General features: G+C 52.9%; 1 protein-coding gene across 4 annotated transcripts in view; it reads left to right on the forward strand.

Moving 5' to 3' along the window:
• Positions 1-23,881, forward strand: part of KIF26B (kinesin family member 26B) — a 517,449-nt gene that overhangs the window by 413,931 nt on the left and 79,637 nt on the right. For all 4 annotated transcript variants that reach the window (XM_051820805.2, XM_051820806.2, XM_008268162.4 and 1 more), the window contains 4 exons: positions 10,129-10,335; positions 14,493-14,586; positions 15,704-15,966; positions 18,571-18,754. In XM_051820805.2, the coding sequence (XP_051676765.2) occupies positions 10,129-10,335; positions 14,493-14,586; positions 15,704-15,966; positions 18,571-18,754 (748 nt within the window). The remainder of the gene's footprint in view (positions 1-10,128; positions 10,336-14,492; positions 14,587-15,703; positions 15,967-18,570; positions 18,755-23,881) is intronic.

A 23,881-nucleotide genomic window follows, 5' to 3' on the forward strand; every position in this document is an offset into this window, starting at 1 on the left:
CTCCCCCAGGCTGTCCCCTCTACCCAGAATCGCTGCAGCCCTTCTGGCTAGGAGGCAGCAGTAAGCTTGGGCTCCTTGGAGAGAATTTCAGTTGCTTTAGTTCCCAGCCTACAAGTTGGGAAAAAAAAAAAAAAAAAAAAAAAAAAAAAAAAAAAAAAAAAGTAGCTGTTGCAGGCACATGCCGCCAAGGCTTTTTTTTTTTTTTTTTTTTTTTTTTTTTGGTGCGTGGACCCTCCTCCTGTGTCTCCATCCGTTTCCCCGCCGCTCACAGCCCTGGCGAGGGCCTCGTGCAGAGGGTGTATTCCAGCGCATGCGTAGTGGAGCTGAGCAGGTGCACCGCGAAGGAGCGCGGGACTCTGGAGGAACTCACGGTGAGAGAATGCGGGGCGATCGTGGCTACTGCGCTCTCTTGCTGTGCCTGATTTATTGGTTGAATGGGAATGAAAATCTCTCTGACTTGCCCAGGGACTTGGGACCAGGACTTCGCTTGTCCTCCTTCCTCCCGCTTCTGTCCTCTTTTAGTGCCAGGAGGACGTGAAGGTGGGAGTGCTGTGTGGTAGCCTGCTGAGTGCGTGTCAGGCAGCGGTGGACGCTCAGTGTAGCGGACTCCGAAACTGCAGGTTAGACTGTTCCGGATTTCAACCCCGGCACCCAAAGGCTCTCTCTGGTTGTTTTATCTTACTCGGGCGATTCCCTTGCTTTCCTGGTTTCCTCCCTCCACTCCTTCCTGGAACTCAGGCTGGGAAACACTCCGTTGCAGGGACTCCACAGCGCTGAGACAAACACCTTCTGTCCCATGGCCAAGCTCCACGCCTTGGTCATGGGCTTGAAAGGCTGCCGGCCCCCTATTCCCATGCGGCACTAGGGTCTCAGGCTGAGGCAGGCGCCTGGGTTCTGTGCAGGTCTCCTCTGTACGTGTTACTACCAGGAACACCATTACCATCTCCTGGGAGAAGAACACATTTAGTAGAACTTGAGAGCCCGCACTGAGAGCATCCCTAGAAGCCAGTGTTAGAAAATGGACTTGGGGGATGAATGCCAGAAAGATGTGTTCCTAGTGTGCAGGCAATTGCAGGTGCTCCCTTTGTGTTCCGATAGCTAGGCTGTGATTCCGGTGCTTTGGCAGATTCCACAGTGGGTCTTGGTAGCTAGCATTTCTAGACAGACACCTGGCTGGGTTACTTATTTTCAGAGTTCTGGGTTTGATTTATCTTGGTCAAAGGCCAAAAGCAGCAGGATATTGCAATTCCTGGGGCTGGGGAGGAGCAGGCTGTGAGGTGCAGAAGGTCCTAAATCGAGTGGCCAGTAGCAAGCTGAAGGCTTCCTGTTTCTCATAAAGAGGCAGGGAAAACCAGCGCCCCCTTAGTCCCGTGCCCTGCACGCCAGCGGCGTTGCTGGTAACAGAATGGCCTGCATCAGCCCCGGAGCCTTGGCTGCATCCTGGCAAATCTGCTATTTAGCTCCTCGGTGGAAACACATGAGCCAGCTTCAACAGCAAACGGGCTCTGTGTTGGCAGTAAGTGTGAAGAGCACATCACAAGGAAGTCTGATTGCAGGGTGGCCCCTGCTGCTTTTCTCGAAAATTCCTTCCATGCCGTTTTATCTTTCGAATGAGTGTTCCTGTTATTAGCAATAGTAATGTTTCTACCCAGTATTCAGAAAAATCTCCAGTTATCACCCATTATTTACCCAGAGTCAGCAAAAAGTGAAAGTGGTTGGAAGTCGGGAGACCCAAACTTAACCTTGCATCGAGAACAGTGGGTGAGTTTGGAGAACGTGGGATCTGCCTCTGTCCTGTGGGCACAAGACAATTAGAATCTAGTGACCAGGTTACCTGGTCTCCTTGGGCAGTGAACACCTGCTGCATTCCTGAGGACCGGGGCTCCTCCATGACCAGCGTGCGCGTGGGCTCCGTGCGCCCAGAACCGTTACTTACTGAGGAGCTACTTGGTGGTGAGTGCTTAGAACGGTTATTTGTGTCACAGTCATGTACATTCTTCAGGACAGGGATGATTAGCTCCACTTTACTGATGAGGAAACCTGGCTAAAACAATACGGCCATGGTCACACAGCTACCAAGAGCCAGGGTCCGGCCAAGTTCAGAGCTTTCCTGTAGACTCAGCGGCCTCCATGATAACAACAAAGTACTGCTAGCTGGTGTTTGTGGAGCACTCGCTATGTAGCAGAAGCAGGCACTGCTGAAAGGGCGACTACTGGCATTTGCCTTTTTTTTTTTTTTTTTTTTGACAGGCAGAGTGGACAGTGAGAGAGAGAGACAGAGAGAAAGGTCTTCCTTTTGCCGTTGGTTCACCCCCCCCAGTGGCCGCTGCGGCCGGTGCACTGCACTGATCCGAAGCCAGGAGCCAGGTGCTTCTCCTGGTCTCCCATGCGGGTACTTGGGCCATCCTCCACTGCACTCCCGGGACACAGCAGAGAGCTGGACTGGAAGAGGGGCAACCGGGAAAGAATCTGGCGCCCCAACCGGGACTAGAACCTGGTGTGCCAGTGCCGCAGGCGGAGGATTAGCCTATTGAGCCATGGCGCCGACCTGGCATTTGCTCTTGTAATGAGCACGGCCACCCAGCTAGGGCAGTGCTGTTATGATGACCAGTTTATAGACGTGGCACAGAGCAGGAGGAATCACTCGTCTATGAACACACACCAGTAAACAGTGCAGCCTCCGGGCTGCCCCCCACGTAGGTCACAGAGAGAATGCGGTTGTGAGGACGAGTGCCCTTGACACTGGAAGGGCTCAGCCAGGGCGTCCCGTATCCCGCATCACTGCAGACCGGGGGGTGCCTGTCTCAGGGTGCATCGTCGCACTAGCTCATCCATTGAAAATAAGTCCCCTAATACAGTGAGCTATGAGATGGAGCCTCTTCTAAAGAGGCCACTGTCAGTCCAGTCCTTTCCAACAGACTGGCCCGGGAGACGCCCCTGTCTTCCTCCTCGTAGCCTGGCGGGCTCTTTCCCCAGCCTGCTAATTGGCGTGAGGGACTCTGCTCCCACAGGCTGCCCGGCCATTAGCGGTGCCTCCCGGGGCAGGGCTCTTGCCTTGGATTCATGCTCCCTCCCCCAGCACTGCAGTCCCTTGCTGGGCTTGCCTCATGACAGATTGCATGTTGATGAAGAGCTTTGGGGAATTTTCTTCCCCCACCTCTTTGTTGAGTACAGCTCATTACCAGCTCCATTTTCTGGCCTTGCACACGCTTCCTCGCGCTCGGCTCTATTGTGCCACCACTTGTCACTTTCCCAGCCCAGCGTTTAAGCGTGTCAATCTCCCCTCTCTGATGGCATTGCTGCTCATTATTTGCTGTCTGGCACCACACGAGCTCACCTGCTGGCATCTTGGAGAAGCCAGCCGCCCACCCAGTCTCCTTAGCCGTGGTTCAGCGCTGGCTGCCACCCAGGCTGCTCTTGCTAGGAAGAACTGGTCACAGGCCACTGCCGGGTGGTGGGCAAGCAGCTGAAGTATATTCGACTTCAGTGTCCTTTGCTTCAAAGTAGGGATCACAGTGATAATAGTTGTCGTCATATTTCCTTAACACAGCTGTTGTGGGGGAAACCAAGTGGAAAATGGGTACGCGATGGCCTCTGTAAGGTATAAGAGCTCTGTAAAACTTGCACAGAAGTTGCGGCGGTGATGCTGATAGCTGACGGACTGGTGGATCTTGTCAGCGTGCAATAGACACATTCCCCAAATAGACGTGGGGTGCCCCTCAGCCTCCTGCTCCCTCCGTCTCCCCCAGACTCAGCTGTGGATCAAAGGGCCCTGGGTGTTCAGGTGACTGTAGCCACGTCATTGTGGAAAGTGCCATGTAGGATTATCGTTGAGTTTTCACGCGAAGGAATCCAATCAGTTTGGTTTGGGTCTGTGACTAATGACTGAACTGTGGCTGGAAGCCCCCGGGGTCCCCTCTGATGCAGCTCTGTGATTCTGTGTTGGGAACTGTGGTTTGCTGGGATGATGGCTTGGTAAGACATGTTTGACAGCTCCCTGTAAATCTGAGGGTTATGACCTTTGACCTTCCTGGTTCTCCCCTGTATTTCCTAGTATTGGAGTTATTGCAGACTTCCAAGATCAGTTATTATCTGGAGTATGATGCATTTGGTCCCTAAAAATGTTCTAGAACCTTCCAGTCCCATGAAATCATAAAGATCATCCATTAGAAAAAGTAATTTCAGGGCCAGCAATGTGGCACAGTGGGTTAAGCTGCTGTCTAAGATGCCAGATTCCGTATCAGAGCAGCAGTTCAAGTCCTGGCTGCTCCATTTCTAATCCAGCTCCCTGCTAATGAACCTGTGGAAGCACTGAACGATGGCCCAAGTACCTGAGCCCCTGCCACCCACGTGGGAGACCTGGAAGAAGCTCCTGGCTCATGGCTTCAGCCTGGTCCAGTGCCAACCATCATGGCCATCTGGGGAGTGAACCTGTGGATGGAAGATCTCTCTCTCTCTCTCTCTGTCTGTGTTACTCTACTTTTCAAATAAATAAATCTTAAAAAAAAGAAAAAGTAATATCAAATCATTTCTAGAATTTTCCTGGGAACTATTTCACCCTCTCCTTTGATAAAACTGGAGGTTAATTGACTTTAGCACTGTTGCGTATCACCCCTCCAGGCACATTGGGTAAATGAAAATGGGGAAGGAAGTTCATGTTTATGGAGCTCAGTGTGCTATTGAGGGGTTAGCAATATAATCTTACGTTATATTATTTGAAAAGGAGGGAGTTGCTTAAATAATGGCCAGAGGATCACACCTTTAATCCCTTGTAGTGTGTGGTTAGAAATCGGCACTTCATCCAAACCATTTGTGATGGATCTGTCAGGATGTAATAGTGCCCAGGACAGGGAGGCTTCCGAATCCCTTGAATTTCCTGGTAGCTCAGAAAAGTGAATATGTTGGGAACATGTTTCGAGCGCTGTCCATTTGTTTGGGTTTCCTGTCTGTCCAGTCCTCTCACTTGGAACGCCCGGGAATGTTCCGTAAGCGACCAGCGGGGGCACATGTATCACGTGGCCTCATCAAGACAGAACCGGGAGGAGTGGAGGATGGCAATCCCACACGTCCCTTCTGCGCGCTCCGCCACAGTTTGCATGGAGGACTCTGCCTTACCCAAAACGGAAGCCGGCCATGTGTGTTTCATCCTGGCAGGGGGAGTGGGAAGGTGACTCGATCTTGGTCTGGCTTGTCCTGGATGAGTTTGTTCACTGAAGTGTGTGCTTTGATTTTTAATATTAGGCCTAGGAGAGAGGCTTCTTGTGTTGTTGATGAGATGCAGAACGTCTGCTTTAGGAGGGGATATGAAGACAGTGAATGCACGTGTCTTTCTGCACCCCCCACCCCAGTCTCCTTCCCTTCCTCTCTCCCCAACTCTTCCTAAGGTAACAAAGGGTTATATCTGGAGGCTGCTGTCTGCTCCATTTTTATCTCTGGTTTTTTACAACTGTCCTCAAGGGAGGTGGGACAGCAGAGCCTTTGTTTAAGATAAGAAAGCAAAGACCCACACCTCCGTCACTTATCTACTCAGCGGTCCTGGGGTTTCAGTTAGCACCCATTCCTGGTTCCCGCCTCTCCCCTAACCTACAGTGAGGAGACACCTGCTCCATGCACCCTTTTGTTATCCTTGCAAGTTTCTCCACGGCTGAATCCCGCCCAGAAATCCATGCAACACAGGAAAGGCCTCCTGATGCATCCCAACGAGGGCCCAGGACTTCTCACCCCGACCTCGTAGGCAGGCCTGCCCCTCCACCATGGTCTTTTACCCAGCCTTTGGCTCCCCCTCACCCGAGGCTGAGAGGCAGGGTGATCAGTGTTTCCACAGCTCACACCCACTGTGGGGCCTCCCATGGCTGCTGTCACTGCGTACGCCCAGTGGGAAGGAAGCAGGTCCTGGGGTGGAGGGCTGCGGGCCGGCTGAGCTGTCTCATGCGATGACCCCTTGGTGCGGGGACCCCTTCCGACTCTTACTCTTCCCACTTCCTCACGGCTGGTGGGTCCTGACCACCCCATCTTGCTTGCTTTTGGTTTACCTTGGAGAACAATTTCCAGACACGTTTTGGGAACTCAGCAACAGATGTGAAAGCCTTAAAGTAATTCCAGCACTGCTGGGATGAAGACAGAACTGATGTCCATGCTTTTGTGATTAAATTAGCCCATCTGCATCTTGACCAGTTTCTGCTTCTGAGCTGATTTTATTATTTATTTATTTATTTATTATTACTGGGGAGTAAACCAGTGGATGGACGGAAGATCTCTTTCTCTCTGTCTCTCCCTCTCTCCTTCTCTCTGCTTCTTGAATAAATCTTTCAACATGTAATATAGAAACATGAAGGAATCAGAAGATGTGAATGGTAGACTTCACTCTTTGCTAGAACCTTGTAGAAGAGAGTGTGTTGATGATCACCTGTGTACTTCCTGGAGCATTTCTTGTGCCCAGGACACAGGTCCCAGAGCAGCCTGCCTGTGTGTTATGTGTATCTATAGTGGCCTTCACTGTGGGCCCTCCCGAAGAGTTTAAGCAAAGCTCACACACAAGGTTGGTCGCTGAGCCGTCTTCCTCCCACCGTAGCCTCGTCTGGGGTCTTTCTCTGATGGGTGAGGCATCCTTCAAGCGGCCCCATTTGCCAAAAGTCCCCCTGAGCCTCACGGTCTGAGGTCTGGGGAAGGCCCCCAGCTGGCCAGCCCCTGGGTCCAGGGACAGGAGACGGAGGGCCTTGCTCGGAGCCCGCCGCGTGGCTGTGCTGTGTGTCTCGGGGCCAGCAGGGCCGTGTGCTGCGGCAGCGCTGACTGATGACGGGGCCTGCTCCTCATTAGCCTCCAATAAGGCCGTGTGGCAGGCGGCGGCCGCCTCCGTGTTGATGGAGTGCTTGTGCAGTTCATGGCGAGGCTCTGCCTCTCCCGGCGACATCTCGCCCACCGTTGCTTTCTCCCGCAGTCCCTGGTGCCATCCGGGAGGACATGATTAATGAGCAGTACGTACGAACAACTGGGGCCCGGAGCAACAGCTGTCTCGCACCATCCGCTGGATAATTCGACAAATGAGGCAAAGGGGGGTCCCAGGCAGTGGGGACGGTGGTGCAGGAGAGGCAGCTCCCCTCCTGCCTGGATCAGCATCAGGACCTCCTCCTTGCTGGGACTTGGATTGTTCTGGTGCTTTCTGCATCACAAAACCTGCCAGCCCACCTGTGGGGGTGAGAGAGCAGGGATCCCTCAGCCCTGAGAGCTGGGGAGAAGGCTGGGTGTATTATCAATTGCTCGGACCCCCTGCACAGAGCAGCCAGGAAGAGAGGGCCTGAAGATGCTGCGAGACCCTCATGGCATTGGTAGCAAAAGCAGGACCTCCTGGCAAGAAGTCCAAGAGACTTTCGGGGATCACAAGTGGTTTCTCCTAAGCACTTGAATTACGGAGGATTAAGCAGGAAGTGGAGTGTTGTACTGAAGGAACAATGACACAAAAGAGCTCAAGCAGAAAAACCCAATTCCCTTCCTTGAGGGTGGGAAGGAAAAAAAAATCTCCATTTATTTAAATGAGCTGCAAAGAAAAGAAGGGAGTGTGGCATATTCTCCAGCCCAGAGTTCAAGGGCATCTTAAAGACCTGTGTATCTCCTTGGCCAGGCTGGCGGCTGGGGCTTCAGCTGGTGTGCAGAAAATGCAGCCTCATTAAGATGCAGGAGCGCGCCTCCTGGACAAATGAGTCACTAAGGCAGCCCCCTCTGCCCTGCTTCTCCTGGAGGCCCCTGCCTGCCTTAGCTCATACTTTACATTCAGCACCTCTCGTTACCCAGAAATTGCATGCCAAATTGTGAAATAGAAAAGCGGTGGGCCATGCGGCTCCATCAGTTCTGCCTGGCCTTGACTCGCAGCGTTCGGAGGCTGGGCTGGGAGATGCACCTCCCAGCGGCTGCTGTTGGAACACAGGCTCTTAGCACACCTCCCAGGTGACCGGGCACATCTAGGGAGACGCACGGAAGCGCACGCTGACCAGAGCAAGTCACAGTGAACACGGAAATGGCCAGAATGGGCTGTAGATCCACATGGTGGTTGGCAGTCCCGTGTGCAGTGGCACACAGTGGGAAGTTGCCAGTTTTCAGGAACAGGAGCCTGATGGGCCCAGGGCTTAATAACCAGCTCTACCAGGTGCTTCCGAAAGTTCACGGATTTCCAAACTTTTCTGCACCCAAGTCAACTTATCTTTTAATGCCATTTTTTTTCCCGTGATCTGTTGGAAGCCCTCTTGTATCTGTAGTGGTCCCCATGGTATCCAGGGTTTGTGGTGGGGGGTTCTGGAGCCTTCTCCTGAGCCCTGTGATGGGGACGTGGTAGGATATGAAGGTGCAGAGGGAGGCCAGGCCAGGGGGAGGGCAGACGAGGAACAGGAGTCGAGCACATACGTGCTCGGCCCCACGTTCCCCACTGCCCGTGTCAGCTCCTTGGACACTCCCGGTAATCCAGTGAGACTGGCATTGTTCTTCCTGTTACACGGGCGAGCAGACTGAGGCTCTGAGAAGCTTGACTGTTTATGGGAGGCGGCAGCTGGCGTGATGGGCAGAGAGGGGGCTTTCGTGGTGAGGCCAGAGTCCAGCCTTGCCACCCAGTAGCTCAGTGATCTGGGAGAAGTTCAATGCCACGTGCTCTCTCCGCTGTAAAAGACCAGTACCCTGACACAGGGATGAGTGGGGGGATAGAATGTGATGGTGTTGATGACGGTCACAGCCGTGGCACAGCACAGCCCCTCAGAAACAGGCAGGCCTCTCCTGTGCCCTCACAGCGGGGGATCCAAGATCCCAACCCTGAGAGCTCAGCCCCACACCACCCCCCGGCTCCTTCCGTGGACCTCTGAACTGTTTCTCCTTCAGCTTTGCACCCTGCCACTTAGGCCCATGCCTCAGCAGACAGGGCTGGGACAAGCGGGAGGCTGACTTCGCTCCATCATGCACAGTCCCTGTCCTTCTCTGAACCTTTCTGTATGTTTGCGACATTTGATTTACGCATTCACACCCCTCCTCCCCCAAAATCTCACGACAGTTTTCATCAGCCCTGACACCTGTTTGGACAAAGAGGGCAAGACACAGCGGGGTGCTGCTAACTAATCCTGGGGCGTGCCTTCCACAGCTGCCACCTCCTACTACTGAAATTGTCTGTCACGACCTCTGTCTGCCCTGCTGCCCTGTGCACTGCACAGATCTTTGCATCCATCCTACCTGGCACATAGTAGGTGCTCAGATAAAGTGCCCATCACAGGCTGCACTGAACCGGCAACATGGGAAAGGAGAACTGGTGTGCAAGCAAAGGTTGCTCCTTTCTCAGGCCTGCAGCCTAAAGCCTTGTGCGCGGCTTCAGCTCGGTTTATGCTCACTTGAGCTTTGTCAGGCACGCTTTCCATTTCCACAGGCCCCAGGCTCCCTCCTAGGAGTGGCCCGGGGCTGGGCTGGGCGTGAGCACTGGAGATGCTTGCGTTCAATTACTCAGAAGGTGGGTCAAAGGGCACTGCCTCCTGTTGGCTGCAGAGAAGCGCTTTCATTCCCTGAGATGACAATTCCTCTGCACTCACTTAATGGGATCCCAAATAACATGTTGCAGACCCATCTTTTATCACGGCTGCCCCTTGGAACGCATTTCAAATGCTGGCCATTAAAAACAGGCTACTTTATAGGCCTTTAATGATGACACTAATAACTGTGGATTTTTGTCTCCCAGAGTCCTGATGAGCCGAGCCAAGGAGTAAATTACAGAGCTAACTTTTATGTGCGGGGTTTATTGATCTGTAAGCTTCGAGGGAGCAGCACCAGCCCCTATAGCTTAGCAGTCCTGATTACCTCTTCATCTTTGTAATTGGGCCACTAGGGCACCGTTAATTTTCCATTTATATGAACAGGAAGACAAAGAACACCGTGTGCCATCTCGGTATTAAAGCAATGGACGTATCAAAAGAATTCCACCTGCTAATTATAAATAAATCAGGTTTCCCGTGGCCCAGTGAGGAGGTTGCCAGTTCTTCGTGCGTTTCTTCATAACTGATCAAGAGAAAGTTCAGCGCGCTGCGTGTGCCGGCATCACGAGGATGCGAGGGCTCCCGTGGCGGGAGAGCCTTAGTCCGTGTCCTCTTCCCCTGTGCTTCCCGACAGGTGAAGGTCATGCTCCGCATTTGCTCCACTTTGGCTCGGGACACCTCCGAATCCAGCTCCTTCCTCAAGGTGGACCCCCGGAAGAAGCAGATCACCCTGTATGATCCCCTGACTTGTGGCGGGCAAGGTGCCTTCCCGAAGAGAGGCAGCCAGGTTCCTCCGAAGATGTTTGCCTTTGATGCAGTTTTCCCCCAGGATGCGTCTCAGGTGGGTACACACCTTGGGGGCCCAGGCAGTGTTGGCTCAAGAAGCCTTGTCTTACCTTCTAGGACCTGTGGCTGGGAGGGCGTCGCCTGGAGCTCCGGGATGGACCAGTTCCTGCAGCCACACCCCTGGGGTCTTAGCTTGGTGCTGGGTGTCAGTGGAGCATCTTGCCTAGGGAGAAGAAAGTTGGGGAAACAGCCAGGCCCGCACTCAGAAACAGAATGATAGCAAGCAGAGCTGGGGGCCAGGGCACAGCCGGAGGCAATTGCTGGTGGCTGCTCCATTAGGGCTCTGCTCTTAACTGGGCTTCTGAGTGTGGGCTAAAAGCTTTGGGCAGCTGGGCTACAATGAGCTGATGGCCTAGAGCCCTACAGAAATGCGCTGGTGTTGCGGGCAGGTCTGTAGGCCTGGGCAGGAATTGAAGTGTAGGAACTGATCAGGCTGCCACGGGTCCTGAAACCTGGATGTACAGAGTGGAGGGGAAAGAGAGAGGCTAGGGGGGTAGCTCTTTGATCTGTGAGCTGTTGCTGCAGTACCAACCATGCCAATATCCAGTGCTTAAAACAGTAGCGTTTATTGGCCGTGGATCCGCAGAGCAGTTCCTCTGGTGCTAGCTTGGCTCACGCGTGTCTGTGATCAGCTGTACATTGGATGCATAGCTTTGCAGATCTTGCATAGGTTTTGTCACATGTTGGGGGTTGGCTGCTCTTAGGTTGGCCCAAGATAAGGCTGACCAGGTCATTTGGTCTCTTTTCCACACTGGCCATCGTCATCCAGCGGGCTAGCCTGGGCTCATTCTCAGGTCCATGACCAGGACCCAAGTACATACACCACTTGAGGCCTAGGCTCAGAACTGCCACAAAATCATTGCTGCTGCATCTGTTGGCCCAGATTCAAGGGGTGGGAGGAGACTCCTCTTGACTGGAAGAGCTGCAGAGCCACGCGGGGCAGGGTGGAGAATCAGCGCCATTGTGTGACTCTATGACCGGCATTGTATGTGTGGGATGCTTGGGACACACGGTGCCAACATTCCTGGAGCAGGCTCAAGCAGTGAGTTGTGACCCTAGTGATGATGCAACTGGAGCTTCTAGCAGCTCCAGTGAATTAAGAAACCAGTGAACAACCTAGGTTACAGGTATACCGCGACCTAGTTTGCCTGTGTTATGGTGTCAGACTCCTGTACCTTTGCAATACATTTCTAGGACTTCCCAGGATTGATAGAAAAGTCTGTGTGATCTTGGTAGCTCACAACCGGTAGGAGCACCTGAGGATGACGGTGCTTGTCATGACCCTTTGCAGCCTCTGTTAGTTTCCTTCATGTTGCAAGCTGAGGCTAGGAAATCCCAAGTTCACACAGCTCTGGTACCCCACATACACAGATGTGATGTAGGCTCCATTCTTGAAGAAGTGCAGCCTGTGGTTCCCCCAGAGTTTGACCATCAGAATACCAAGTGCTTCATGCATACGTTCTGTGGTTTCTCCCTTCCTTACATTTGTGTGTGTGTGTGTGTGTGTGTGTGTGTGTGGTGTGTGTGTGTGTGAATGTTGCACCACCACCCAGTGGGCTCAGTAATTTAAACCTGACACTGAGTCTAATAAATTGCCTACACAGAATTTAATTAACACCATTAAAACTTTCCAGAAGCAAATCTCAGTAAGTTGTAAGAATTCCAAAGCAAATCCTAAATTAAGCGTAGACTATTAATGAGTTTTAGATTTGCTCCAGAAAAAGGAGCCATTTTTATTGCTAGTCTTACTTGGATTTCACGCTTGGTTCCTGAGCCTGGTGTGCTCAGCGGTGCAGTTTCACTCGTTTCAGAATGCGTCAGTTTTGTTCAAATTTCTGATGTCGTAGTAAATTTCATTTCTGTATTAAATTGCAGTTTTTGAGCTGTTTCAGATCTATGAACCCCACTGACTCATCCTAGAATTCTGTGGGGTGGTAAAGGGAGGCAGTGCCACTTTTACCCAGCAGACAAGGACACTGATCCTCAAAGATTCAATCCGACATTCACGGCCCCTTTCCTGGGCAGGTGTCCTGGCTTCCCGTCAACCTTTGGTGCCCTCTGTCTCCACTTCCCACATGTCCTCGGGCAGGTGCCTCAGCCTCTCTGGGCCTGCAGAATGAGGAAATGACAAAAATGGGTCTCGTCAGGCTGCTGGGGCTCACTGCTGCAATGTAGACATAAGGTGCTTAGAAAAGAGCCAGGAACGCAGGAAGTGCTCAATTAGTGTTAGCTGTTTTTGTGGTTGCATCATCAGGGTTAGTCTCACGTTGCCAGTCACGGGCCAGCTCAGCCCCCAAGGTAAGCCCCCCAGGGGCCTCGTGCTCAGGTCCTTGCCTGGCAAGCAGAAGTCGCCCCCAGTCTCCCAGGACGTCAGCTCCGCAGGCAGAGCAGTGACTCAGACAGCCTGGTTCCTCCTTGCTCCTTATACGCCACGTGGCTCATGCAGTCACTGGCCGCCCACTGTTGGGACAGACGTCACAGAATCTGGCTGGGGGGTGGGAGTGCGTGTCCGTCTCAGCCCTGTGGGGGAAGAGACTGCCCTTGGGCCGGCTCCCTGTCCCTCCAGGCCCAGGGCAGGGACAGCAGAGGGCCTCAAGGGGCCACTCTCGGCTCTTAACTAACCCCACATGGAAAAGCCAATGCCCATTCTCTTCTCAGTGGACAGCTGGGAGAACTTGGCCAGGGCATGGCTGTCCCATGCTGGGCCCTCGGAGGTCATCCAGTGTCTCTTCCATCCCCTGGCCTCTGCATAGTTGGCACAGTGGCAGCTGTGTGGTCCACAAACAGCCAGTGCTCACCCCGGTGACGGAAATCAAAAATGGCTGAATTACGGCTCCAGATGGGTCCTCAGCCTCCCCACGCCCATCTCACTCTGTGTCCCAAGAGGGCAGAGTTCACGGGGCAGCAGCCTCAGCCTGGCAGATTCCATTGAGATTCTGCTGCCCGACTCTCAGGGCTCGGTGCCTCCATCCTGGGGTGGGGCAGGAGGGTATGGAAGACCCAGTGGAAAGATCCAGAACACAACCCTGTTCTGCCACCCAGTGGCCCAGGAGGACCCCCCAGCAGCGCTGCTGAGGCGACCACCCCAGAACAATAGGCAGTTGTTAGGTGTGTGCTTTTCCAGAAAATTGATTTCCAAATACTTAAGTTCACTGTGCTGCTGAAACCTGGAGCTGAATAACGGCATTCATGGCCGGGGCTAACCGGGTCCAGACTCCCACGGGGAGGCACAGGGCCCGGGCGACACCGAGCCCCCGTGCTTGCCAGGCGCCCGGGCCCTGACGGCAGCCCTCAGACAGAAACGCAGGCGATGGGACACAGGAGCATCTTGTCCTCTTGCTCAGGGATTTCTCAGAGCTCCACACTGGACCACAGAACGTGCCGAGTGAGTGCCTGTTGTTTGCAGAGCACTGCAGTGTTGCGTGTTTGTAGGGACATGCAAACCCCATCCAGAGCCTGTTCCCTGCCCAGGGAGTTTGTAGACAAGTGGGAGGTGAGACAGGCACACCAGCTCGAGCGCATACGCAGGGACAGGCTGCCCTGTGGCCACGAGGCTTCGTCCATTGAATGTGTGTGTATGGGTGTGTGTGTGTGTGTGTGTGTATAGGAAGGGAGTATAGGCTGGCTTTGAAAACAAGACGTGGACTGAAAATCAGGAACAGGATCGGGAGAGGAAGTAGGCAGATCACAGACCTGCGTTTGGAGCTGCTGTGTTTCTCACTATCTCTCCTAAGTGGCCTGTCACCTGTTTCCCACCGACAAGCCTGGTCCATTCCATAAACGTGGGTGTGTGGAGAGCAGAGGGCCCTGATGGGGGCATTTAAATGCCTCATCCAGGAGGCCAGAATGGCAGAATAGGGGAGAGTAGGCAGCCCTACCCCAGCCTGCTCCTGCCCGGTCCCATGAATTAGCAGTTAGCTGATTTGCACTTAGCGTGTGTGGTGCTCAGATTTGCCAGGGCTGGGAGGTCCCCAGGGGTCGCGAGCTCCCCCAGAGCTCCGTGGTAGAGGCTAGCCCATCCAGGAAAGCAGTGACATCGGGACACAGAGCTGGGATCCTGCAGCCCAGCAGCCAGACTCACTGTTAATGTCGCTTAACCGTGCCTCAGTCCTGTGGTCCATTCCCCACTCACGTCTCCCCTCGCGTCTGCAGGCTGAAGTGTGTGCCGGAACCGTGGCAGAGGTGATCCAGTCTGTGGTCAACGGAGCCGACGGCTGTGTGTTCTGTTTCGGCCATGCCAAGCTGGGTGAGTGACAGTCTGGCTCTGCTTGGGTTTCCTTGGGCCCCACCCTTGCTTGTGGAATGGTTCCCAGTGCCCGCCGGTCAAAGGCAAGGTTAGTGTTCCCTGGCTGCTCGACTGAAAGACCACAGACCACCATTTCGGCTTTTGAAACATAGGTGCTTGGTGCAGAAAAGACTTGGAAGGCCACAGAGATGAACAAGGGGGTGGCAGCGCTGTTCCCACACAGCCCAGGCTGGAGTCAGACACACAAGGCAGCGGGAAGATGTACATTTCCTCAGCAGGGAAGGCTTGGGAAGCAGACAGGGCCCCTGTATCCCCAGAAAAGCCAGAGGAGCCACCTCCAAGCAAAGCCCAGAACCATGTCAGGAAATGTCTAGAAGCAACCTTATTTCTAGAAGTTGCCAGAATGTTCGCGAGCTGAAGTGCCCAGGAAGGAAGGCAGGGGAACACCCCCACGACGGTTTTTACTTGACTCTTCCTGTGGTGCCTCCTCAACCCTGACCTGTGGCCATCTGCTCGCCAGGCCTTGCCTTAGGCACTTGGTAAGTTGGTCACTTGGGGAGCTCTGGTATGTATCCCCAGGCAGAGACCCATACAGGGCCTTGGAGGGCACAGAGGCCAGTGCTCAGCCAGGCTGGGGAGCCCACGCTCTCTCTCTCTAACTCTGTGTCTTCCCCATCTCATCTGGATCTCAGATCAAAGCAGATCCTGATTTTAAAGGAGTTTGCTCTTGCTATAAAGATATGCACAGCGTTTAACCGGAGGAAGGGTATAAAGTGTGTGACGGTTTAATCTGTACGGTGGCTATAAGAAGAACCTCAGTAGTGCTCAGAAGTGCCTGCCTTCCGACTCTGTGTGAAACAGCGCAGAGACTGGGTAGCCCGGAACACGCCGACGGAATCTTGTCATTTGGGCTCTTGCATTCTTTATTACAGCCATTTAATCGGTCATGCCTTTTTTTTTTTTTTTTTTTTTTGTCCTTGTCAGTTGCTTACTGTTTTCCTCGCCTTTCCCCCACTTTCCCATGCTCTTCTTCTGTGTCCTTGGCGTCTGCTTTTGAGGCTTCAGAGAGGGTTGCCTGGGCCTCACGTTGATCTTCTTCCTCCCCCTGCTCGTCCAGGAAAATCCTACACCATGATCGGAAAGGATGACTCCATGCAGAATCTCGGCATCATCCCCTGTGCCATCTCCTGGCTCTTCAAGCTCATCAATGAACGGAAGGAGAAGACCGGAGCCCGTTTCTCTGTCCGGATCTCAGCCGTGGAGGTGTGGGGCAAGGAGGAGAACCTCCGGGACCTGCTGTCCGAGGTGGCCACGGGCAGCCTGCAGGACGGCCAGTCCCCAGGCGTGTACCTCTGCGAGGACCCCATCTGCGGCACGCAGGTGACTGCTTGTGGAGCTCGGTGGGCCCCGAGCTGGCTCAGCTCAGCCCCCCAGGGTGAGGGCAGAGCAGCCCGTGAATCACTCCCCGTGTAAACCAGGAGGCTGGCGAGTGTTTACTTTAAAGTGGACTGGAGCTTTATGGCCTGCAGCTGCGGGGCCATCTGCTCGCCCAACCTAAATATTTGTACCTTGAATCTAATTGACAGTGAGCAGGAACCACAATTGTTGGAGCATTTGGGAGGGAATTGAATTCACTTTCTTTATGCTCCTTTAAAAAAAAAAAAAAAAAGAGTACAATCTTTCTTTTGTTTAACAACAAACCGAAATATTTAGTGCTCTGCACAAATAGCTGTGGCCGTTACTGGGGCTGTTTATGGCTCTATAAACTGGGTTTCTGGCACTGGTTTACAACCATATTAGCAGTGCTATAGGAGAAACTAATAACCACTTTCTAATTAGAACCATGATATAATTGCTAGGCCCATGGAAGCCAAGAGAAGCTGCAGTTTGCCTGTGCGGGATGCTGCGCCTGTTTCGAGGGTGTCCGCCTTGCTGTGTGACAGTGGCAGCCAGAGGCACTCCGGGCTCCCTCGCTCATATCCACAACAATCCGTTCTCCCTGTCTAAGCAGGCGGCTTTGTTCTCTGGTTTACCCAGATGCCACCAGTTTTACACAGGTGTCTGTCAGAAAAGCACCTGGGACTGTTTGCCCTCCTGGCCTCGGGCATGTCACCTGCTCACACCTGATCATGCCCTGCCCCTGCCATTTCCATAGTGAATCCTCGTTAGTCTGTACCAGGGTCAGCTGGAAGACTTGTGAAGAGCCTGATGGCTGGGCTGCACCTCTAGTGTTTCTGACTCAGCAGGTCTGGGGTGGTCCCCTCCTAGGCATCTCCAACAAGTGCATATGTGAGGCTGGTGTTGCTGACCATGGATCGCACCTTGAGAACTGATGTTCTAAAGCCCAAGACGTGCTCAGACGGAGCCTCCACAGCACCTGTGCTGGAATCGGTGGTGCCCTGCCATCACTCCTTTCTCAAGCGTTACCCAGACATTCAAATAAGCTTGTACCTCCATTCACGTTCATGACCCCATTTGCCCAGGTCCACTGCGTGAAAGATCTGGTGAGCCGAAGGCCAGGAAGAAAAAAGCATAATATTGTCTAATTCTTCTTCTGGAGAAATCTTTCAACTTCTTTGGTTTACTTTTCTGTAGCAAGTACAAAACCATGAACCCAATAGTTTTTTCTTTAAAGTTCAAGCCTTCGCTGGCCTCAGATTCCAAATATTGGTTCTCAAGTTCAAAATCATAGATACAGAGTTTAAAATGGTCAGAGTTGGCCAGCGCTGCGTCTCACTAGGCTAATCCTCCACCTTGCGGCGCTGGCACACCGGGTTCTAGTCCTGGTCGGGGCGCCTGATTCTGTCCCGGTTGCCCCTCTTCCAGGCCAGCTCTCTGCTGTGGCCAGGGAGTGCAGTGGAGGATGGCCCAGGTGCTTGGGCCCTGCACCCCATGGGAGACCAGGAGAAGCACCTGGCTCCTGCCATCGGATCAGCACGGTGTGCCGGCCGCAGCACGCTGGCCGCGGCGGCCATTGGAGGGTGAACCAACGGCAAAAGGAAGACCTTTCTCTCTGTCTCTCTCTCTCCCTGTCCACTCTGCCTGTCAAAAAAAAAAAAAAAAAAAAAAAAAACAAAATTAAAAAATGGTCAGAGTTTCTACCAACCTCAAGTCCTCTTCATCAGCTCTCTGGATCAATTAGAAAGATGAGTTTCCTTTTTTCTCTTACCTCCCTCTGCCACCAAAAACAAAAACAAAAAACAAACAAAAAAAAACAAGCGCTGGTCCCATTGGTAAGCTTTAGGATTCAGGTTTACTGCAGCTGTCCCAGCTTGTGGACACCAAGGCCAGCATGCGCTCTTTAATCACTTAGTGTGTGTGATCATGAATCCATAAACTGAAGTTAAAAACCGATCTAAGATACAAATGAGACAGCCAGGTATCTTGCGTGGTTCAGTGCCTTGTGCATTTTCTAGTTTACGATGAAAATAGTAGATGCAACCTGATATTAGCTTCCGGATCTGAAAAGTCATGAGGCAAGTGAGACCTAACCAAGTTGTTTTACTTCTTTGGGCTCCTGCAGTGCTGTCAGATCAAAAAGCACGCTTCACAAGTCTCGTTGTCTCCAAACAACCTGACCTCTGAGCTCAGGGTGCAGTCACAGCCTCGTGTTTTCCTAGGAGTGGTGGTTTGCTGTCCGCTGTGGAGATCAGAACGAACCATCTGCTCCCACTGCCCACTCCCATATGACCATTTGTTTTTCACACCTGCTATTTACTCATTCTCCTTAAGTTGTAAAATGGGTAAAAACGGGTTGCATCCAAGAAGCATGCTCAGTGTTAATTCTTAGAAATGAATCAATTAAGCTGGGAACTGGGCGTGAGCGCAGGACCCGCTTTCAGCCATCGAGGGGCACGTGGCTTTTGCACATGGCCGGCCGGATGGAGCCATGAACCCCACCTCCCTCCCCCGCCCCACCCTGGGCATGAGTGACAGGCACAGCCTCCTGGAGCTGCAGCCTCACTCTCGGCTTCTCTCTTTCAGCTGCAGAACCAGAGCGAGCTGCGGGCCCCCACCGCAGAGAAAGCCGCCTTCTTCCTGGATGCCGCCATCGCCTCCCGGCGGAGCAGCCAGCAGGACTGCGAGGAGGACGACCACCGAAACTCCCACATGCTCTTCACCCTGCACATCTACCAGTACCGGATGGAGAAGAGCGGGAAAGGCGGAAGTAAGTTGGCATCTCGTCCCGCCCCTCCTCATTGGGATCCGGGGAGCCCTGATCTTTCCTTGGAGCTCAGGGGTTTGCAATTCGAGGTAATTGTAAAGCCTGGGCTCAAGCTGACTTCCCAAGTGTTCGAGGCAGAAGGTCTGCTATGGAAAAGATAATTTACAAGTGTGGTGGCCGTGGGAATGTGCAAGGACAAACCGACGAAGAAAAACAGCACAGAATCTTTCTGTTCCCAAACCATAAAGGTGCTCATCGGGACAGACCCAACACGTAGTGGCGATCCGCCACTAACCATTAGCTTGAGTCCGTTTTATGGACCCACAAGAAACAGTCATGTTGTCCAAACAGCCCGTAAATCAGATCTGGACTCTGGCTGCCTCCCTCTGGTCGTGGCCATCGGGGGGTTTCACTGTGAAGGCCCCGGCTCCGTTCCTGCCCTGGGAGCCAGCTGCACCGCCGGGACCCTCACACGGCCATTATCAGTCCCCTCTTGGCTGTTGGCCAAAGGCGGCCCCGGGCCTTGGTGCAGTTCTCCATCCTCTGTCTTTCACATAGAGTCTGCTCCCAGCCCAGCGCTGGCATTCCAATGCCCAGCCAGGTGTCTCAGGGGAGACCCAGGGGGACTTTTTAAGGTAAGTTGTGGGCCTTGGGCCTGGGCCAGCCTGCTGTGGCCTTCAGGGCCTCATTCCACGTCTGCCGTGTGGGGCTTTCAAAACAGACAGCTGGCCCCAGGGCTTCTTGAGGGGTGGTCCCAAGGACACCGGATGCAGGAAAAACAAGCCAGCTCTTGAGTTAGGAGGTTAACCCTGGCCTGGAAATTATAAAGCCAATTGATATAAGCCGGCGGCAATCAACACACGTGTTCTAGATGAAGCCTGGAATTAAGACACTCAACAGGCATGTGTGGACAGGCTCCTTCTTTTGTGTCTTTAGCAGGATTTGGGGAATCTATCCAGTTATGTAACTGTCACCGCTGAGGAGGCACAGGACAGCGCCATCACCATATGACATTCCCTCTTGTCCCTTGGCATCAGCCCCTCCCTCCACCCCTAGCCCTCTGACAACCACTGATCTGACTTTTCATCCTGCCGGCTTTGCATTCATCCAGGAGATCATAGCCCTAGACTCATGTGGTGCCTGCGTGGCCCTGTGTGCCTGGCTTCTTTCATTTGCATAATACATCTAAGAGCCCTGTGTGCTGCCGCCTGCTCCTCTAGTTGTGGCTGGGCCTGGCGCCCTGGCCCCGCCCCCAGCCCCACCCCCCAGAACTACAGGAAAGCACCCTCAGGTGGGGCTGGAGCTTGCTGCCCTAGCAGTGGAGACTTGAGTCCCCAGATTTGGGCACCAGCGGCAGAAGCTCAGATCTCTCCGGACAGCCCGTGCTGGCGAGGAAGGTGTGGTCAGGGATGAGCTGACTTTGTTGAATGTGAGACTTCGCACTGTGTGGAGTGCTTCTGTTTAGAATAACATCCTTACAGAAGGAAACAAGGGATTAGGCCCGGGGTGAGCCGATCCAGATCCAGACCTTTAAACCCACGACGGAATTTCATGCACTTTCTCCTCACGGTCTGGGAGCTGGCTTTAAATCCTGGCCTCGCTCTTCCTTCTGGGTGACGTCTGAGCAGTGCGCATGTGAGGGTCTGGGAAAATGTTTATTTCCTTCTTCTAAGCAGCTGTCAATAAAAATAATGACAGCAATCAGAGCCTGCTGTGGGACCTTGTACTTTCAGCAAAGGGTCACTCACAAAAGACCCGAAACTTGAGCCAAATGGGACCCAAATGGCAGTGAACAGAAGAACCCAGAGGTGGGATCACCCCTCATCTTCCTTCTCCCACCCTGTCTCATCCCGTCCTGTCCCGTAGGCTCTCAACCTAACAAGGCTGTGTTACAGTTTCTCGATTTTTCAGTTCGTGGCTCTGCGTTTAGTTTGGAATCTGAGAGAAGGAAGAAAGCTCAAGAGCAAGGAGTCATTTAATTAAAGGACTTCACATGTAAGAACCTGGAGTTCAGCTTGCACAGAGGTTCAGGTTAGGACATTCCCTAACCCCAGCGATCCATCCCAAACCAGTACTTAAGAATCCTGGGCACTTATTAAATTTTTAACATCAAACTCGTCTTCTTTTTTTAAATTGTAGGAGAGAGTTGCTTTTAAATAATAGATTCAGGTTAAAGGGAAAGGCAAATACCATTAATGGCTTCCAAAAGCTCTTTGAGTTACTTTCTAATGTATTGGAAGATGGGAACAAAGAAGGGAGGGGGGAGTCCAGGCTACTGCGGCTAAGGCTGAGAAAGATCTGGGGGCGCCTCCTGCCGGCCCGAGCACCCTGTGTCCCCACGAAGGGGGGCTCCAGGCCAGAATCCCACCCCCCCAATCCCCACCCCTGTCTCCTGCTTGCTTGACTTGGGTGAATTTATATTTGTTTAAAATGTAATGAGAAGATTTGAAGTGTTGTTTAAAATGGAAATGTTGTTTACTTATATATGAGTAATAATCCCTGTGGACTTGGCAGTCAGAACTCAATTAAGGGAAAGTTTATTAATTAGGCTCTCTGCAGGGAAGCAGGAAGCAGAGCTGCTGTGGGCCGGCCGTTGGAGGCTTGGATGGTGGATTCCAAGAAACCTCTGCTGCGAGAACGAGTGTACCCTGGGGGTGCGCATCCCTGAATCGCCTACACGTGTGTGCGCTTGATAGCCACGTGTATGTGGACAGACATCAATGTTTTAAACATTCCCCGGCAGCATAGAGAGTTGTTGATGTCTCACTGTTTGGCAGATAGCACTTGGTAAAGTTTAAAACGCCTCCCTGGCCTAAAAGGCTGGGGGGGGTGCTTAGTGGGGCTGATGGCTTCTTCACCTGGCGTGGGAGGTGTCCTCCACTTTGCTCAGCTAAGTCTGTGCTGGCCTGAGTGCCTCCAGGGGCTTCCCGTGTCAGGAAGGAGACCTGAACCCTAATGATCTGCAGCTCCTCCGGCGAGGCGCACATCCGGCACCCGGAGCAGCACAGAACTCGGGATAGTTCAGGTTTGTTAATGGAACAGAAATGCTGCCTTTCTGTTGATAAAGATTGAAGAAAACTGATTAAGCCCTAGAGCGAGTGAGCGAGCACGTGTTTTCACTCACTGGCTCACCACTCCCACCCCAAATGTCTGTAATGGCTGGGACTGGGACAAAGCCAGCTGAAGCCAAGAACTCGCTCCAGGTGTCCTCTGTGGGTGGCAGGAACCCAGTTACTTGAGCCATTCTTGCTGCCTGCATTAGTGGGGTCTGCATTGGCAGGAAGCTGGAGTCGGGAGCCTCAGCCAGGAATTGATCCCAAGAACTCTGATACAAGATATGGACATCTTACCTGGTGTCCTTCCCGCCAGGCTAAACACCTGCCCCATAAAAGTGTTTTTTAAAAAAGTGGTTTTTAAAAGCATCACTTGGATGAGTAATCTAAGCTTGCAAGTAACTATTGCCCAGAGTCGAGTCAGGAATGACAGTAGGTTTTGATTTATTCCTTCTCTTCGTTGTGTCCAGGGGAAGGCCAGAGGCCAGGGTGCACTGGGCTGGCTGTGTGTGCACACCTGAGAGTGTGTGTGCACTCGGGTGTGCATCTGTGCCCACGCCCCGTGACGTCTGGTCAGGCTCATTGCTTAATCTCCGTTTCCCTTCAGCAATGAACCACTCTTTCCAGAATGGCTGCCATTGGCCAAAGCCCTGCCCAGGGCCATGAGGTTGGGAAGACCCTAGTGATGCACCATTTGGGTGGCAGGTATGGGGTGCCTCTTGAGGAGGCAGAGCTGGGCCTTTGCTGTCCCTGGCAGCACTCGGCAGCGAGCTCTTTCCCACACCCAGGGCACGCCTCTCCCCTTGGCGGGTGATGAAGTGACAGGTTTGAACTTTTCAGACTTGTAATTATTTGAAACTTTGGCCAGGAGGCAGTATCCCAGACAGCACAGCCTGGAACTCCCATGCTAACCTCTCACGGCTTCCCATCCCCAGCACCTCCGAAGTTCAAGCCACCTGCCCCCACCTACCACTCCTAGCGGTTATCAGAAGACAGGATTAACCTGGTGTATTCCCGCTGCTGCTCGCCTCTTAGCTTCACAATCTTGATTTTTAACCCTCTGGGGTAGAATCGATATCCGACTCCATAGGTCTGCCGCTCCTGTCCACTTGCTGTCTTTCTCCCCGCCCCTTCTGTGTCTCCTGGGACCTTGCCCATGGGGACCCCATCTGTTGATTTTTCCTTCTGTGTTTCCAGACTGTCCTACCATCATGGTTAGGGTTGCCTGAATGGGGAAGGAAAGAGGACAGGAAAAAAGTTACAACAATGAAGAAAGAGAACCTGTTCCCACCCCACCTCCCTTTGAGCTGCCTCGTCCACCTTCCAGCTTCTCCTCTGCCAAACACCCTGCTCCCTTGCCTCCCAGCCCTGCATGGGGCGTGCCACCTGCTTTCTTTGCGATCTTACCTTTTTGGCACTGGTGTGTTTATCCAAGCCCCATTCAGCTGCAAGTTCCTTGAAGACAGATTGCTTTATGTTCCAACTTTTGTACCATAGTTCTGGTGCTGTGCTTGGTCCCCATTTCTCAGATAGATGGAATGGCGGTTGTATTTTAAAAACAGAATTTCTTTCTCCTCTAGTATGGTTCGTTTCAGAGAGACCACACAGGTGCTAGAAGTTCAGAGAAGCCCTCTTAGGTAATAATCAGGTAGGTCAGTTCATTGAAAAAGTTGGTTACAAGGCAGATCATTAAATGGTATCTCTGGCTGATGCCGCGGTTCACTAGGCTAATCCTCCGCCTGCAGCGCCGGCACCCCAGGTTCTAGTCCCGGTCGGGGCGCCAGATTCTGTCCCAGTTGCTCCTCTTCCAGTCCAGCTCTCTGCAGTGGAGGATGGCCCATGTACTGGGCCCTGCACCCACATGGGAGACCAGGAGGAAGCACTTGGCTCCTGGCTTCAGATCAGTGCAGTGCGCTGGCTATGGCGTCCATTTGGGGGGTGAACCAACGGAAAAAGGAAGACCTTTCTCTCTGTCTTTCTCTCTCACTGTCTAACTATGCCTGTCAAAAAAAATGGTATCTCTATTGCCTAAGCCTAAATAAAAGCATATGTTTATTCACTGGTTTCACAATACAGA

Source organism: Oryctolagus cuniculus, chromosome 13, assembly GCF_964237555.1.
Source record: "Oryctolagus cuniculus chromosome 13, mOryCun1.1, whole genome shotgun sequence".
NCBI classification, from domain to species: domain Eukaryota; kingdom Metazoa; phylum Chordata; class Mammalia; order Lagomorpha; family Leporidae; genus Oryctolagus; species Oryctolagus cuniculus.